Source organism: Rhyacophila brunnea, unplaced genomic scaffold (assembly GCF_057557595.1).
Source record: "Rhyacophila brunnea isolate RB1 unplaced genomic scaffold, BYU_Rbru_1.0 scaffold_4, whole genome shotgun sequence".
Lineage (NCBI taxonomy): Eukaryota > Metazoa > Arthropoda > Insecta > Trichoptera > Rhyacophilidae > Rhyacophila > Rhyacophila brunnea.
Genome location: NW_028233068.1, coordinates 34,925,145 through 34,944,764, shown reverse-complemented (window position 1 = coordinate 34,944,764; position 19,620 = coordinate 34,925,145). Strand labels below are relative to the sequence as shown.

Genomic DNA, 19,620 nt, shown 5'->3' with positions numbered 1-19,620 from the left:
ATGCACGGTAACCGGCACGGTAATAATTAATTAGTGTTTATAAAACAATTAAGACAGATAAAGAATGTTATATCGCAAAGAAATAAAACAAAATTTATCGAATTATCTATAGTGAAGTTAAATTATCGTTATTTGGTTTTGAGATAGTGAGAAATTTGAAATGTCAGAGGTGAACTGTATTGATATGAAGTAGTTAATGGTTAAAAGCTTGATGAGTTTTTTGATTCAGTACCCACGACTTGAATGACTGGTGAAAATAATGTAAACATATTTTAGACAATAATATTTTTCAATCTGGTGTTGCAACAAAATAATATAAGTAGATATTATAATAATTAGAAAATATATTAAAATAATAGTATGTGTGAACTTCATATCAAAAAAAATAATTCATTAGTGAGTGCATCAAAAAGAAAACATATCAGACATTCAAGAATGGTGAACAATTTTGTGTCGTTTGTAATACAGTTGATAAACCATTTGAATTTAAATAATGACAGTTAGCCGGCAGTTGTAATACATTGTGAACTCCCCCGAAACAATATAAAAAAACTATTGAAACATTTTATATCACCATTCCAAGCGATTTTAAAAGTGTGTGATTTGTTGCGAACACCTATTTCAAGATGGCTACTCCCGCAAAGATCCCCCCAAAAGTCCCACCAAAGCCTCGCATACAACTGCAAATCCCACCACCCCAAACACCCATGTACGGTTATCATTCAAATATCCTAATACCATCCACAACTGGTGCTAACAGTGTCCATACCAACCCTTTGTATGTTCCTAACAAGAATTACAACAATTTCAATAATATGCAACCAATGACTCCTGTCACCGCTATGGCACCAGATAGCCAATATTACAACCCTTTTATGAACATGTATAATAGCAAAGCTTCAGAGTTCATGTTCAACAAGTTTGAAGGATTCAAAGACTTTACCGTGAGTACAGCTAAAGGTGGACTAAGTTTTGGTGAAAAATATGCATATTGGATGTATAATAAGATTAGCAAATGGTCCAGAAAGTGGTTCACGCACATTTTCCTGTTCCTTGTGATAATGTCCTTCACAGCTGCTGGTGCTGCCATATTTGTTGCAGTTGAAGGTAAGTTGGTAACATTTTACAATGGAACCCAAATATTATATTATTATTATCATAACATCATATTATATTAAATAATATACTTATATTATTTACTTATTCGGATAAATAAAATAGCTTAAAATATTTTGTATACTAAGCAGTATAATTAAGTTTGTATTAAAATACGAGGATATCATTTTTGAATCTAAAGCCTTGCGTATCTAATTTACATAACATAAAAGCTTATTTGTATGTATCTAGGTGATTAGTATTTGTGCGTTTTATTAAATATAATATGTTTCTCCACATATTATTTTTTTATTCACGATAAGTGTGCAAACAAAATTTAATCTACGCTAATCAATTATTTCTCTGGCGACTGCGATTTTACTTTTTGACGCCTAACAAAAATGTAATTTAATATCGATATATAAAATTTTCGGTCAATATTCTAGAAAAGATATTTTTTAATTATTCTTTTTATTTTACATTTAAAATATTGATTGAATGGAGTGCAGATTAAAATTAGAATTGAAAATTATAACAAATAATTTATAATTAAATACAATGTTGTGTAAAATCTCAAATGTATGATTATGCACATAATAACGTCTGTACACGTATATGAATTTTCTTGCGCTAATAGTGTGAAAATTAAACTATCGCGATAATAACTGTTTACACGTAAAAGTGCTGACTGTCTCGCCAATCTCATTCTTTGCGTAAGCGAGACGCTATGTTGTCATTTTATGGTGCTATTTGACTGGTTGTAAAAATTGAACGTAAACGATTCTCTGCGTGGTGTACCTAGTTCCTCGTTTTCGTTCTAGTACCTCGTTTTTTTCCCGGAAGCTTCGCCACTATCGTTCTCTTGCGCCGGCGTAGATATCTCACAAGTCCCCACAGTCGCGTGAAAATTCAGAAGATGTTGAACTTTTTTGATCTATGCATGCAATCTTGCAACTAACGATAATACGTGTTTATACGTGCATTTTCTTATTATGGCTGAGATAATACGTACTATCAGTAGTACGTATTATCGCGGATATAAAAAAAATGCACGTTTAAACACGTATTATTGTGAAAATTTTAAGATTGCAAGATTGCATGCATGAATTTAAAAAGTTCAGAAGTTTCTTAATTTTCAAGCGACAATTGGACCATGCAATATCTGCGCCTGCGAAGTAGAAAGATAGTAGCAAACCTGCCGGTAAAAAACGAACTACACCGCGCAGTGACTCATTTTCACGTTAACAAATTTTCACGACCTGTCAGATAGTACCTACCAAACCATCATAACATCGCGTCTCGCTTACACTTGAATAATATTGGCGAGACATCGAGCATTTTTACGTGTAAACGGTTATTATCGCGATAGCTTAAAATACACACTATTGGTGCAAGTAAATCCATGCACATGTACCGGCGCTGTAATGCGTTAATTATTTGTGCATATTTTGAATTGGTACATTATACAATTTTCATCTGTTTTAACAAAAAGTGATACTTTATAATGGAAAGAAAGAGACTAATGTTGGTGAAATAATAGTATTATATCCATTGTGATATGGAAGTAAGTAATGGACTATACTATATTTGTTATTATCATACTTGAGGCTGAAAAGAGATAATTGATTTAAAAAAACGTTTACTATAGATGAAAATATGGTGACTGTTTTTATATTATTTAATTAGTACTACATTCAGTTTTCTTTGAATTTTGCTTATTAAATTGATTATATTCACACAACTTACCTATTTCCTTGTGTAGGTGGGTACCCACTTTTAAGGTCAAATTTTAGTTGTGGACGTTATAAACTATATATTATTTACTTTGTGGAAATCTATGTTCGTTCGGTAATTGGAAATTCTGATGGTTAGGAAGTGCAATCTTTGACAGAATAATTGTCGATTTCAGTATCAGAAGAAAACATTTGAAAATTTGCATCACCTAGTTAGTTATTATGACTGTCTAGTTAGTCTAGTACGTACCACCATAATATTAATTTTACACAAAGTATTAAGAAATTACAATTTCACAATTAGCAGTATTTTCTTGAATAATAATATTATACAATCTAAATCACATTTTTTCGATCCACGAAGTTCTGATTTTGATTAGGTATATAAAGGTATATAAAGGCTAGTTTTGATTAGGTATATAAAGTTTTGAGATTTAAATATTATATATTTTTATTTATAAACTAACTGCTTTCTATAAATTATACCTCTTGGCAAGAACATGTATGTTTTCATAAAAATCATATAAAAACTAATAAAACTTCCGTTCCAACCTTTTCAATTCCAGGATTTTAAGATCAGTAAATCGAACAAATCTTAATTAAACTACCATTTTTTTAATCAATAATTAATATGAAAGATATCAAAATAAATTGAAAATCAGAAAGCACACTATCATACAAAAATCCCAGAAAAAAACGGATCTAGTATGATTCAAACTTAGAGCTTTCAATATCCGGATGACTGCTCTTAGTCTTTGAGCTATCGATCTGTCTATGATTCGTTGCGATTTATTTCTAATAACTATACTATGTGAGGAATATCAACTTTGTAATTAATTAAAGTATAAGATATATTAGGTATTAATTTAATTATATAAAGTGTCAGGTATCAACCGAATATTAGTAAGAATGTAAAGTAGTTTAAAAAAATTCAATATGTGAATTCTTATCTCCCAGGTCCGAGTATGTTACTGAGTTGTTTTAAAATAATATCTATTTTCAGATCACAGTTATTGTGTATCGTGTCTTAATACAAAACGAATTGAAAATTTTTCATTATTTACTGTCTCATGTTGCATAGTTTTGTTTGCGATGAAGAAAAATAATAATCGCGTTGAGTAGGTCATGACCATGGCCATTATTTTTATTCAAAAATCACACCGCAGGATTATAAAATAAATGCGGCAAATTTATTATAAAATATTTCAATATGTAGTTATAAAGAAGTTATCAAGAAAAAAATAAAATTGAGCAATAACATTATTATTGCATGGTGAAACATAAAACGAAATGCGTTACGTGATGATAGAGAAAACATTTATGTATTTTTATACGTATGTCGAAAATTTTTATTAGTCAGATAAATCCAACATGTCTACGAAAATGTAGTATTCAAATATCTGGCATTGAAATAGTGTGCGTTATTGGAATAGTTTGTGGTAAATATCTTTGTAGTTTTGTTGTCACTATGAACTACGTATCAAAAGTAAATACAAAATAATATTAAATGATTGGTTAGTTTTACAATCGGTTTATACGTTGGATAAAAGAAATACTATATTAATTAATTAAGATCTGAAATAATAACTTAAAATATTACATTACGATTAATTTCTTAACCAATTTATATGACTGAAATATATCGAAATTGTACATAAGTCAATTATATTAGATAATAATATATATGTATTATGAACACAAAAAAACTGGTAGGTAGAAAGTTTGTATCCAATGTGTGGATTAAATGAAAAGAGTGAAGAAGGATTATATTATTACTCTGTGGCCTAACACAATTTTCTTTTAAATGTCAGTCAAAAATATTATATCGACTCGTGAACTTATACATTGTAAGGGTTGATAATATCAGTCAGGAATGAATAAAAAAAATGTGCAAAAGCATGTTTTTAGACTCCCACCACGACGCATTCTTAGATAAGGAAAATTAAGTAGATCCAGTCTACCCCTCCCCCATCCTCATGCACGGTTTCCTGGATTATCAAGTTTTGAGCTTCATTATTCATGCTATTATTAAAACTAAGCTACGAGTGAGAGATTTGATGTTCTTACGATGAGAAAGATTTCGATTTGCAGGTCTGCGATGAATGTAATATTAAAGATATTGTACATATTATAGCGGTACAAAACCCTAAATTTGAACATTTGTTACATTATCATACAATATATTATAAAGATGAATAATTTACAAAAAATAATATTTAAACTGATTATTATATAGAATGGCAAAACTATGAAACGAAAATATTGTGATTACGGTAGTTAGATTGTGTAATATCTGAACATATATCTGGCATATAAATGCTCGCCAATGTAGTGTAATTTTCCGGCTATCACCATTGCATTAGTTAAATTGCCCATAAATTTTCATTTTCGTCTTTCTCCTTTTATTATATTTACACAGTCGTGGAAATAGATTTTCTTCAAATGCAAAAACAATCATCAGCATTCCTTTGTCGCAAAAAGAGACTTTGGCCAGACGTCGTTAAAAGCAGATGCGAAGACAAGACGTAATACTGCATTTTAATAAATCTTATTTAATACTGCCTGACTTTAACATTTTTAACTACGATATGTTTATCGTAGTTCTAATAGTACAATCAAACTTAAAATACTCTTTCTATAATAACAATGAAAATATAATAGGTACCTAACCTACACACCTAATTAATACGTGCTAATTATTTGTTCATTAATAACTGGTCCCAAAGAACCACAAAATTATTTTGGAAACAGAACCGAGACCGGACATCTTCATTTCAATTTTGGAGGCTGCATTATTTTCCTAACCTTCATACTTATATATTTTATATTTTAATATTATTCGTATTAATTATACACACGACGTTTTACATTTTCTTAAACTAATTAATTGAATAGGTACATAAGTGTTATCCATGGGGTCCAATTTCTAAGAATATCTACAAAAGTTTTCAAAATAAAATAAAATATCCATAATATACTTAAATCTCGGTAGATATCCATAAGTAGACAAGGTTTTCAAATAACAGGAACCGAATTCTAAAAAATGGAGTATAATTTTTAATTTGATTGAACTGAATCCCGTTCGATGTTTCCACTAGAACCAAACTATAAATTGAACTTTTAAATTAAATACATAAATTAAAGGTTCTGACGGCACTAGTTTGAATATACTAAAATAATTATTATTTTAATTTTTTTTTACAAATATATAGGTGAGATTTACTCATCTACATAATTCAAATAAGATTGAATAAATTATATAACAATTTAAAACGGTTGCCATACCTACACAAGATATTTGAATAAATTTAAACTTGTTGATATTAAACCCAGAAAGCTTACTTGTACACTGTTGGTACATAAATACACAGAGTCTATGTGTATTATTTTTTTTGTAAAATAAGAGGATTTTTTTTCTTAAGTTTTTTTATTTTTTTTGTCAGTTCTTTTATTGACTCTAAATTATTTATAAACGATTGATATTTAAATATCTATTGTTTTATTTTTCCGTAGAATTGTAAAATGTCTTGATATTTTTGTTTGAACTATTGTCCTGAGCCAAAGAAAATATTCTTTGCCAGAATTTGATAAACATCTTCCTTTAGAAACAGACGGATGAAAACACGTTTCTGCATATTATATTTATTGTGGATTAATTAACATGCTCGGAAAATAAACGAATATTTTTTTTAATTAAGTTAATGATACCGTTCATTTATAATTTAGTTAATATGTGTATTATGTTTTTTCAACTAATTTGGATTTTTCCATTATTATCGATAATCTTTTACTTTTCTTAGTGCCATTTTATATCAAACGTTACTAATCAAATAAATATACACCTCATCACATTACCAATGTTTTGCACCTACATTGTTTCACTTATCGTGGCTGTATGCCAAAAATAGTCAAGCTGTCTCCTACACTTACATGCAGTTAAACGTATTTCTTATTATTCAAATTTGCATATTTAATGCGTTCGATAGTATCTAGTTATAATTTTTCTTGAATTATTGACTAGTCTTAGAATTTCCTCATTGGTGACCTGATTAGTTCAGGAACTCCGCATCCTATTCCGATATAGCCACATTTCAAAAGCGTGTAGTCCTCTTTATGGTCTATTCCTGAAACGTTTAGTTTTCGATTCTTTAGATCTATATCAACAAAATATTAATTTAATGCATCGAGTTTATGCTACGTAGATTTAAAAGTTGGTTAAATGCTATAATTCGATTGGTCAAAACCAAAGATGTTAAAAAACCATATTTTTTTGAGATGAAGCCTGAATGTATGAGATTGAATAAAAAAAGAGCCACTGGTTCAGTGATTAAGTTAGTTATAAATGACTTCGTATTAAAGGTTAATTTCCAAGAACTTCATACTACTGATATGACATTTATTTTCCAATTTACAGAGCTTATAAAAAACAATGCGTTGATAAGTAGCCAGTAATACAACACTTCGTCATTATTTAGTTGAATAATCATGTAAGATTAATTGTATAAAATCGTTTATAACTTCACTCCAGTAAGTAATCACAATTAAATTTAAAAATACTGCTATTGCATATATATTATAAGAAGATCAAAATAGTAACTGAGCAATCTTAAAATTTGTGGAATTTATCAACTTAACCATGCTTCATGCATTTGCAAAATAATTCAAATGTCTTAAAATAAATAACTAAACTCTTTTAATACTCATTCTCTTTATAGTCAAAATTCTTTGTTCAAAACAGAGTAAATATGTATATTAAACCAACAAGTTTTTTTGTAGAACTATTATCATATATTATTTTATATCAACAGTGTCGTCAGATGCGCTGGCATTATGTTTTAAAAATGTGATTCGAGACATAGGTACGTCACTGATGCGACGAAAGCGAAATCTTAAATTTAACCCGCGGTGCGTTATGTTTTTTCATCTGTAAATTAAATTAGACCGAGTCACTGGCGTCTCTTCGGTGCTCGTGTCCTGAAATTATTGAAAGTGGTGCCAAAAGTCACACTCAATCTAATATTAATTTAATTTTTAGAAAAAAAACTGTCACTTAGAAAATTTATAATGAACAATTACACGTAAATTGTAGTTGAATTGTTATCTGATAATTTCCTGGATAAATGGTTTTATTCATTTTTACAATAATTTATACTGACAGTCAAAATAAATCAGAACGAAATTTTTGACATAGTACGTACTATTAATTATATTAGCGCTTTCATCAAAACGGATTTCCTCAAACTGGTGCTTGAACTGGACTGTGATGCTAGAACAAGATTTTCAAGAATCGAGTCATAAATAAATGAGTCACAGCTTTCAGGCCAAAGTCTAATGAAAACGTATCGTATTTGCTAAATTTTCATACGAGGCCAGTCTTATTTTGGTCCTACTTACAATTTATTATCATAATCAGTCTGAATCAATTCACACTTCATCTTTCCAAGCCAATTCCATATCAGATATAAAACTTTACTATTTCATAGCCCAGTAGCTTCTGTACCCACCTTACGGATATTTTCTATCACTGGATAATTAGATTTGTCCAGCAATGTGTCTGACCCTTTTTCATTTGAGTTTTTCTATTATTTTTCTCTATTATATTATCCAATCATTCCGTTTTGTCCTTGCGCGTTATGCCCAGCAAGTACCTCTCCATACCATTCTGTAATACTATGGTTTATGGCTATTGACCCAGCATGACTCATGCGAATTAATTATAACAACTGAGAAAACCGAGATGCTTTTAAAAATATATGTATATTCGTTAATCTAACATTCGTATATCTTACGTACATTGATTATATATACACATACATAGTATATGCGTACCTACATAAGGTATTATGTTGGCCGATGAAGATGAACACCAAATTATATAAATATTTTTTCGAATTTTAACTGACTGTTATAGCCGAATTATTATCTAGCAATTTTCTTAAGTATTATTCAAGTTTCGGGGTGAGATACGAGAAAACTCACTGTGCTTACAACAATAATTCATTTATTGTTGGTATACTCAAGCATAGCATCTGTAATGTTGTTATTTGATAACATTGGCAACCTAATAAAACTGTCAGCTACTCACTAATTCAGATAAAATGTATTTTGTCTGTCAAGCAAAAAAATACGACAAACTATTTGTACAAAGTGCTTTTGGTGTTGTTTCAATTTATCATATCTGAGAGCTTTCACTATGATTAAAGCATACTGACTATTTACGAAAAAAACTTACAAAGTGCTTTTTACATCTAAGTAGTGCAATGTATATGTATGTTTTTATTATGAAAGCTCATCTAAAAATTCTTCAACTCCCTACTTAGTATTCACAAAAGATAGCCTAAGCCTAAATAACGTAGACTGCCCAGCTTAGTTTGTGAATTTACTATTTTATATATTATTCAGTTGGAATTATGGAAATATGACATAACTATTTCCGTTATGAATAATATTAATATAATAAACTGTACCTACTCATTTACTCACTTCACCCTAATCTGTTCCATCCTCGGAGCATTGGCCGAGAAAAGCGTCGCGCCATTTCTCTGGGTTTAGCACTATTTCCCACACTTCTTGAGATGTCGCTCTTATTATCGCAGCATGACCAGAGATATGGAGGCCTAATGCACCAACTGATTTTGGGCCCCCCTCCACGATATGAAAAAACATCTTTCATCACATCCTTTTACGAAAAATAATATTGAGGGTGACAAATAATAAGTAGTTATTTTTGTGTAGGTATAAGGACTTATTTTACGGGTCTATTTGATATTATTAATTTATAGGTACTTACTCAATTTGTGAAAAGTATGCATCTTTTTAAAATGTTGGTACCTACTCAAAGAAAATTTATTAATTGAATGACCGGTTTGAACTGTTTCAAGGCCCCTTTTATTTTTTATGACGAATAGGTTGCATCGCCTGCGTCAAATAATATCGCCTATGATGACCAGGAAGGATTACACGCAACTTTTATTATTATTATGGCAATTGATTTATACTTTCGTATTAATGTATTTAACTATGCTAAACGAACACCCGCGAAAATTTGTTACACAGTTATATAATAGATCTCTCAGAAGTTCACCTTTATTGGATACTAAATAAAAATAAAAGTTACTAAAACTTATAATAGTAGGTAACCATGTTACAGATCGATAATTCATTTATTTGCTTTTGACTTAAAGCTTTATTTAAATTTAGTACACATTTTAAATGTTAATAAATTTCGGTGATCAAAGACGGTAATGAAATATTAAAAAGCACATATTCATATTTATCCAATGTCAATATGTTGTAAGTAGTGACTTTCTGCACCCAAAAAAAAATATCCATTAAGATAAAATAAATAATATGTTTCTTTCGTTTTAAAAATACGTGTCAATCAAAATATTATGAATATTATTTTAGATATATGTAATTAAATACTATTGATAGTATTTTTGTTCGGGAAAATTTCTGTGGGCGGATGGAATCATAGATATTTTCGTCAAGTGAATAAATGGTAAATGAATATTAGGTACTAACGTCACCCACAAGTAAACGAATAGTTATATTTCAATTAGTTGCATATACAATAAAAATTACATACATGCTATTATAATTATGTATTATTATTTCAATAAATACTTATTTATTTTGTTTTCTAGTGAAGCGTTGTTTTAAGCAAAGTTTTTAATCGTAATATATTTTTGGGTTTTTACCGCGTGTTCTTCTTCCTTTCTAATCCTAGTACAATAACGAACAACCGTGAAAGTCTCAAATATTATACAGTTTTTAATAATAAAAACATATATGTAGATTCCTGTAAACCATGTTTGACGATTTAAGTAAATGCGGCGCCCACAGAATTTATAGCCATATACGAAATGTAAACGCCAAGTAATTGTAATGTCTTATACTAGAAGGTAAAATTCATTTTAAAGACAGTGTATTCAATATAAAGTTAATAATGCACAATAATGTGAATAGCGGATATAGGGAACGTTATAGAACTATGCATGAAAGTTATACATTACATCTGTAGGCAGTGGCGTAACCACCTCAAGAATATACCAAGTATTGTGGCCCAGCCGGACAAAATGTCTCTAAATCTCAGGGTATTTGTAAATAAAATTTATATTTTATAATTTACACCGTCCATAAAAATATAGATTAATAAAATAGATACATATTGATAAATTAAAACATAACATTAAAAAATCAATTGTTAATAAGTCGTCTATTGAACGCTTCGTATTTTCAGTTGGTGCCTGTGGTAATTCACATTATGGATTTATAAAAATAGTTAACAGGAATATGAATACATTACATTGTAATATGCACCACCATGGTGGCCGAGCGGATTAAGCGTCGGCCTATAACGTCGTGTGTTCTTAACTTCTTTAACTTTCGAATCCTGGATCTGGCAAATATACATAATAATATTGTTTTTCAATTTCTGTTCGAGTCAGAGTATGGACTTAATAACTTTGTCAATAAGTGGCTAACTTCCATTTCTCGTAATAACAAAAATCTGCTAATACAAAATTCCACTTTTGGAAGCCCATTTGATCTTATTAGGATCGGACATGGCAAAAAAAATATATATTGTAATATATTATATACATTAGATAAATACATATCAAGTTTACTCTGATGTAGTGAATTTAGTTTGGAATAATTCATAATATTAATGATTTTATATTTATTTTAAAATACATCGATTTTTATAAAAAAAAATGTATATAATTTGAATCATTTTTTATTTATACATAATAATTATTTTATGATCAGAAAGAGTAAACTACACATATATGCAGTATAGAAAAAAAGTTAAAAATCCCAAACAACCATTATTACATCAACATAACACCGGAATGTTATTATATAAAAGCATCTTAATAGCTTTCTCAGTTATCTAGAAACTTCTTTAATATTTTACACTGTTCTTTTTGAGAAAATTTTACTTAGCAGGTATACTAAGATGCGAAAAACAAAAACACGCCGAGTTCAAAGATTAACTTAAGTGTCAAGTCCTTGAAAAATGTGTTCAGCTCTTTCCACCTCAAAGAGATGTTTGAGTGTCTAATTGACCATTTGCTTTACTTACAACTTACTGATCACATAAAATATCTGTTTTCAAAAAGCATGCGCATTTAAAACGTAAGTTTTTTTTTTGGTTTTGAAGTTTGAACATGGTGAAACTGAAAAGAATCAAATTAAATTTTAAACAAGTATTACAACTTTATTATTCTCTGAACTGATTTATTGTTTGATTTTATTTAATTAAAAATATGTAATAGCTCTTAAGCCCCTTTAGCTCTTTGAATCATCTATGTGTAATTATCAATTTTATATTACTCTTTTTAATCCACAAATAATCATGATATAATATGTCAAAAATTATTATAGAAAAAAAGATATTGAGAAATTGTAGTAGTAGAATAGAATATAATAGAAGTAGAATCATTTTAACTTTAAAGCGATTAAAAAATATTATTGGCAGACATTCCAAGGAATAAAAATGTAACAGATTAATGTTTGATAGCACCTAACAACTATATTTTAATAAATACAACATACTTCCAAAGTTTATCTCTCTCGTTATCACGAGACATTATAATATTGTTGAAAAGAGGAAAAATATGGATGTACTTAGAAAAGATGTTCAATTTTCAGATGAAACGATCGGTGTCAGAGTTCTCATGAAAGTTAATGCACCTTCTGGCAACTTTTTTTGACATCGCTTTTAAAATTTTAGGCTCCATCTCTATGTAAGAAAGTTTTTGTCAACATCCGTTGATAATTATTAGAGGCTACTATGAAATTTTGGTCTTACTATACTAACTCGAATGTTATTCTTCTACATTTCTTGTATCTAAACAAATATGAAATCCTTTTTAGGTGAATAATTATAATACGGGGTACGGGGGGAGGGTGTGTTGAGGTGTCATAATCTAAGAATTGTATTGTATATTTTATAACTGTAAAATTAAAATGACGTATACCGAGAACGTGTACCTACCCACTGTTTTAATAAATATTTTAATCATCATAACAATACTTGTAACATATTTTTTCATAAAATCGTCACTGTTTTTTGAGTTTGTCAACTATACTTTCGAAATGATTCAGTCGCTCCTAGGCGCCAAAAGATAAATTTAGTTTGTAAATAAATGCGTGGTTTATTCTAGAAATAATTCATTAGAAAAAAGCGAAAACATTTTCTTTCTTCTTAATTTAATAATAAAAAAATGTGAATTCCAGTGAGAGTATTTTATTTATACATTTCACAACACTACGTTGAAAATACTTTTCTTAAAAAACTGAAAAAAACGTAATCGTTTACATGACGTCTTATTGTGACTTATAAACAGTCCTTAGTTATATAACCTAATGATGCAGGGAACGTTTTTGGAGCTCAGTATTTTAGTATTTAAAACACACGGTGTAAATTAAAAAAAATAATAATTCAATGTGTTGGAATTATAATTTAACATTTTCTATATTACATAAACGACATGCCATGAAACCCAACGACAGTAGTGTAGTGAAACGCTTGTGTAGTTAGTAAGTAAAACAAACACCCAGGTGACAGGCCAGCACCTACATTCAGTCCACCAGTACCATTCAGTAAATTACAATTCAAGTTTGAACCCACATAGGGGTAATGTAGACACTCGTATATACGGCAAACTGGAATTTGGGGTGACTGTCCACACCTCGAACAAAGCGGATGCTGACGCAAATTCACCTAGTGTCTTTTGTTGTTATCGTGTAAATTATCTGCAGGTTAATTTCATTAATTTTGTTCAGACCTGAATATACATTTGAAGGGGCCTAGCAAAAAACAACTTCTTCAAGTATGTTATTTTTAAAAATAATACTTTTTATTTTTTGTTTGAAAAGTAACTTATTATGGTATAAAAACCTGTTTTTTTAATATTTTCGACTTCACTAACACTAGAGTCAAATCAAATTTGGCTAATGGTGTTGCGCAAATGTTTATGACGTCTATATAATAGTATACAACTGCGAATCGTTTATGCCGTACCCACGGTACACGGTAAAACGATCCAGTTATCCAGTTTTTTTTATATCGAATAAACAATAAACCTTGGAGGTATATTTGTAAAAAAAAATCGTATTCACATTCCATCATTCCATATTTTTATAATAATAAAATTAAATTGTGAAATCCTTTTATCTCACGAGATGGAATTTTTAAAACCTCACATATTTTTTTTACAAATTATTAGTGTCATTAGGCCGACGTGTTTTAAATATTTTAAAACTCATAACTAATATTAACTTATCATTTTTATTCAAACAAATGCCAAGTGTATTTACTATTCGATGGTATGCTATTTTTTAATGTTACAGATGTTACTATTCTATTTATTTTGTATCTACTCCTAGAGACTGATCGTTTACTTGGGGGTAATTAATTGTTAATTTCTGAGGTACGTATTATTAAAATAATTATGAACTTAAGTATATTTAATAAATAGTATTATATTTAAAAATCTTGTGTATTGAATAAAAAAAAGGTTTTAATTTAAAACTGTAAGTGTATTAATATGAAAGTATGCATTTATATAAATTTTATTTAGTTTAAGTTACAGGGTACTAATAAAGTTTCTTCAGTAAGGGGTACTGTATGTATACAGTGACTAAATATTTATGGCCAGATGCATATAAAGTTGATAATAATATAAATCTTACTACCTTACTAATTTGCGCGCGCAGCTCGTTAGTTGTGAGTTATGAACAGTTAGTTCCGCATATCGGCTGACAACACATTGACTGCTGACTAGATAATTACTTTTTAATTACCACATTTAAATAGCATGTTAATTAAATCGAATGGCTGCCTAATTGTTACGCGCTGGGCGCGACTTTAGCGTCCAATGTATTAATGCCCATATGATCTTATTAGGATCGGAGATGGTAAAAAACAAAATAGTGATTAAGCCGACTTATTTTAAAAGTATCTACTAGGTACTATGAATACAATCTTTACTTATTGAAATATTAAGACAATGCCATATTACGTGTATGCGACAGACGATAAAGTTAAATCCAAGGATTTTTCAATACTTGAAATACATGTACAATATAATATAATAAACATTATATGCCTATATATTGTGTCGGGGTGCCACTGAACTCTTATTTAATGTATTTAAGTATATTACTGTCGATGGGACCTATGCAATAAACTACACATATTAAAAGAATATAACTAAATATAATTAAGTTTGCACGCTGTACGTAAAGTTAACTGTATAATAGTTGCATACTAAAACGCACGTCTACCCACAAGCTCAGTGCTTCCTGTCTATTTTAATATTACACTTGGAGAATTTATTTTGAATTGAAATATAATATTTTGATATTTATATGCAAGTGAAATCCGCATACCAGAAATATTCAAGAATGCTTAAAGCAGAAACTCTCATATAAAAGATGTCTATTTTCAAAAACTGATAAGTTCACCATTCAATATTTTTTATTTACCGCCAATGTGCCTAAAGATAAGAAAATATATCACTGTATGTGTAGGTGCATTTTTATACACATAACTACACATTAGTTACCTACTGAATTTTCCTCTAGGTATGAATACAGAATCTAGCATTGAGTTAAAAAGAAAACACATTACATAATGGTATTATGCCGATTTTATTTTGAAAAAAAAAATGAAAATTATAATATATTATTAAATGAAAATTGTTTTTTAGGATAACGCTGATTAGAATTAGTTACATACACCATTTTCTACATGTATATATTAATAAAATGCATTAATTCGCAAACATTATTTTATAATCAAATTCGTTATAAATCTGTTGGCATGATATCCACTTGGAGATTAATGTTTTAAATTAAAATTCTGATGTTAATACAGTAAATATTATTTCAGTGTGACATTTTCAAAAATTAGTATTTCAGTCAGGATGGTTTTTTCTTTCGATTTATACTATAAATTTACTGCGGTAGAATGACGAATCCATGGTAAAAATATCCACTACATAATATTACGATATTAAATAAAAATAATTGTATACTTGTATTTATATTATTTTGTTAATCCATACTACAATAGTCTGTGACGCCCAGTACTAATTGTAAGTGTAGTTATACTGACAACAGTAGAACAGTAGAATTATGGAAACAGTGAAATAATTAAAAAACACACAAACTTTGGGATCGTCACATAATAATATCAATATTAAATAATTGTGACGTAGGAATCGAACTAGATGAAAAATAAATAAATCATGATTCATATAAAAATCTTTGTCTAAGGGTGAGCTTTCTCTAGTCGTGCGATATAAATGGGAAATAACAAGGCTCTTCTGACGAAAAAAGGTTTCATACATTCATTAGTTAACATCATGATTGAATACATCATATTAATTTCGTCGGTGCAGTTGCATATAGCTTGTACGTACTATATTTTGCCGAAGCACGGTACACCGTAATCTGTATTACCAAAAAATAATGACCGTATGTATAGCATAGATAGACTATAGAGATCAAAAACTTACGCGTTGTTCTTGAAGCATTGAAGACAGTTTATTAGATTAATTTTATTTGATCGGTATCAAAATAAATATCTGATAATAGTGTTGCCATGTAAAGCCGCATTTCGACCAAGCGAGCGATTGTTTGTTCTTCCCCCACTCCAGGGAAATTCTTGTGCTCGCTCAACAAAAAGCGTGTAAGTCAAGATAATTGAGTGAGCAATTGAGTGTAACATATTATTATTATACAAAGCATAACAAAATCTTTGCAACTAACATCAAAGGGGCCTATAACATAACCATAAACAACTTAATATATTATTATGATTATCATCACAGCTATCTCCTATTATCATCATCAGCCTGAATCTATCCACTGCTAGATGAAGGTCTCTCCAAGCTAATTCCATTTCTCTCGGTCCTGTGAGTTGCGTTGTCACGTATTTCTGCAGATATTAATCATTTCATCGATCCAGCGGCTTCTAATTCTACCTTGCGGACGTTTTGTACCTCTTGGGTACCACTGGATTACTAGATTTGTCCAGCAATTGTCCTATTTTCGAGTGTTCAGCCCATCTCTACTGATTATATTTTAGTTATATGATATACATATAGATGATATACATACCATGTAGGCACGCTGGTAGTTGGAATTTAGGGTTTTTGAAGTTATACTTCTATTGGCGCGTTTGGGAAAACAGATCAGAGTGTATTTTTAGCGTGTGACGAAGTTGCGCGCGCCGATGTACCACAACATTTTTATGGTTGTATTCATTTCGGTCTCAAGAGTACATGCGTATGCGCATAGTGTCATTTAGTTAGTCGTTCTATACAACCAAGTAAATAGCACGTGTTGTAAACATAACCAATATTGTGTCATAATAAATATATTTGTTTATAAACAAATTTCTGGAGACTAACATTCTGCACTGTTAACTTATATTCATAAAACTTAATTTATTTTTCATTGTAAAAATTGTGTATCAAGATTTGAGGCTATATGTATTATTTATGAGTAAAATTATATATCAATAAATAAATAAATTTTGTGAATGTTGAGTTGGTAAATAATTTTAATTCATCATGGGCACTTCTGAATCGATTATAACCGTTGTATGGCAAATATGAGTTTTGGTCCAATACAATAATGAAATTACGATTATCATGTGCTATATGAGACACAGATGAATCGCGTACATTTTCATCAACCGAATCCACTGTAATATTAATAGACTCAGATAACGGCTTATTTTGTTTTGTTACGCCGAAGTAGTATAAGTTATATTATATTATTATAAGTACACACACCGATTTTTTTAAACTTTGGACTGCCTTAAATCCTATATATCCTATCCTGATTATAGTGCCTATTTTTTGCAAATAAATTATAGGCATCAACTAAAAATTATTATTTTTCTTACAGGAAGACATGAAAAAGCAGTCAAATTGGACATCCTACAGAGGAAGCATGATTTTTATGAGAAGCTAAGACTGATGAGTAAAGATCCAGCATTAATGGAGGTATTAATATGATGTTGTATCACTTCAACATTATGGATTAATTAATTGCTACTAGAAGCTGTGTAAAATTATTTTTATCATAGATTGCTTTCTTTTTATTACTCTTTTCTGAATCGTATGATGTTGTCAACTTGTATGTATACAATTATATTACACTCCAGCTTATCCACAAAGGTAAAAATAGTACATTTTATTTGATAAAATAATCAATTATGACCAAAACCAATATTTGGAAATAAAAATTTGTAAACCATTTTTTTTTTTAATTTCTTTTACACACGGACACGATCCATTTTGGATTGTCAAGCCAAGGTGTGAACATAATGATGAAGATTATTCTTGACATTTTGGTATACTTACACTCTTGCCTAAAAATATTAATTATCATTTAAGTATATCAAATTGTATTTCTTCTTAATTATTAATTAGGTTAGTGATTGATATTAGTGGCAAAATTTGCGAATTTTGTATTAGTTCCAGAGATAATTATTATTAGCATTCTATCCCACAACTAAAACTAATGAGAAATTATAGAATAATAATATATTCATATTCTTATTGCATGGTACTTTGGCATGGTAATGCTTGTTAGAAACGTTGGAAAAATATATTGTAAGAATTTCTTATTATTGTAGAAATTTTGTTTCGGGATGCCATTATTATAGTTTGGCGTAGTAATAATTGAATTATTTAAGGAACATCATTATGAATGAACAGATAGCTTTATTTTATCTGACAAGAATTTCATTGTAAACTTATTTTTTTTAAATTGATAATTATTCTCAATTACTTAGGATTCTGGCCAGTGGGAAGGTGCAGCAAATAAATACATGGACGAATTTCAAGAACATTTGGAGCTATGGATAAAACGGGGGCATACTGATGAAGGAAAACACGTTTGGACGTTCTGGAACGCTGTTTTCTACTGTGGAACTATTTACACAACGATTGGTGAGTAATCTATAGCTATACGTTGCTGAACATGATCATCATCTTCGACTATCCACTGCTGGATGAAGACCTGTCCTAGCTCCTTCCACTCCTTTCAGTTCCCTTCGTATGGTGAGAGATAGAACGGGATAAAGCAGTACCACTGCAGGAGTAGAGTTGCCGCTTCATAACTTTGCACTCCGCCTGTAGGATGAAAATGATTTACTTGTATTGTAAAACTATTTTTTTTTTACATATATTATCTATTTATTTTCTTATTACTACAGATATTAATACGTGTGAATATCATTTGATCTAATTTTATGTGAGTTAATCAGGCAAAGAGACGTATCAGTGTAGTAAAAAGTGCAAAGTTATAAAAAATGTATACCCTTATAGGCGAGAGAGGATAATAATTGTACGTCAAGAACGTTTGGTAGTTCAATTTATGGCTACGGCCGTATATTGTAGTTTAACCACTGGGGAATGCCAAAATAAATGGCGTATTTCAAAAAAAAACATTACCTCATTCATAGGTCAATAATTATTAAATAGCAATCATTATTCGTGGGATGTTTATCACATTTAAATGGTCAAAGACATAGCTTATAATCAGTATCTTTAGAATTATCTTCAAATGTGTTAATCTTGCCAATTTTTTGAATAATAAAATGGCTAATTCTTGTCAAATTTGGGATCACAGAGATTATCAATATAATTTTTTATCGTAAATATTTCACTATAATAATGTCAACATAAATTATACTGATGGTTTTATAAATGCGTTTAAAAATTAATAAATGTAAAAAATCTTAACACCACTGCACATTTAT

General features: G+C 29.4%; 1 protein-coding gene across 1 annotated transcript in view; it reads left to right on the top strand.

Annotated features, from left to right (window-relative positions):
* The first annotated feature begins 398 nt into the window (after nt 1-398).
* LOC147067297 (potassium channel subfamily K member 18) overlaps nt 399-19,620 on the top strand; it is a 39,051-nt gene continuing 19,829 nt past the window's right edge. The window contains exons 1-3 of the mRNA XM_085953575.1: nt 399-1,107; nt 17,760-17,857; nt 18,652-18,808. Of these exons, the coding sequence (XP_085809701.1) occupies nt 627-1,107; nt 17,760-17,857; nt 18,652-18,808 (736 nt within the window). The 5' untranslated portion in view covers nt 399-626. The remainder of the gene's footprint in view (nt 1,108-17,759; nt 17,858-18,651; nt 18,809-19,620) is intronic.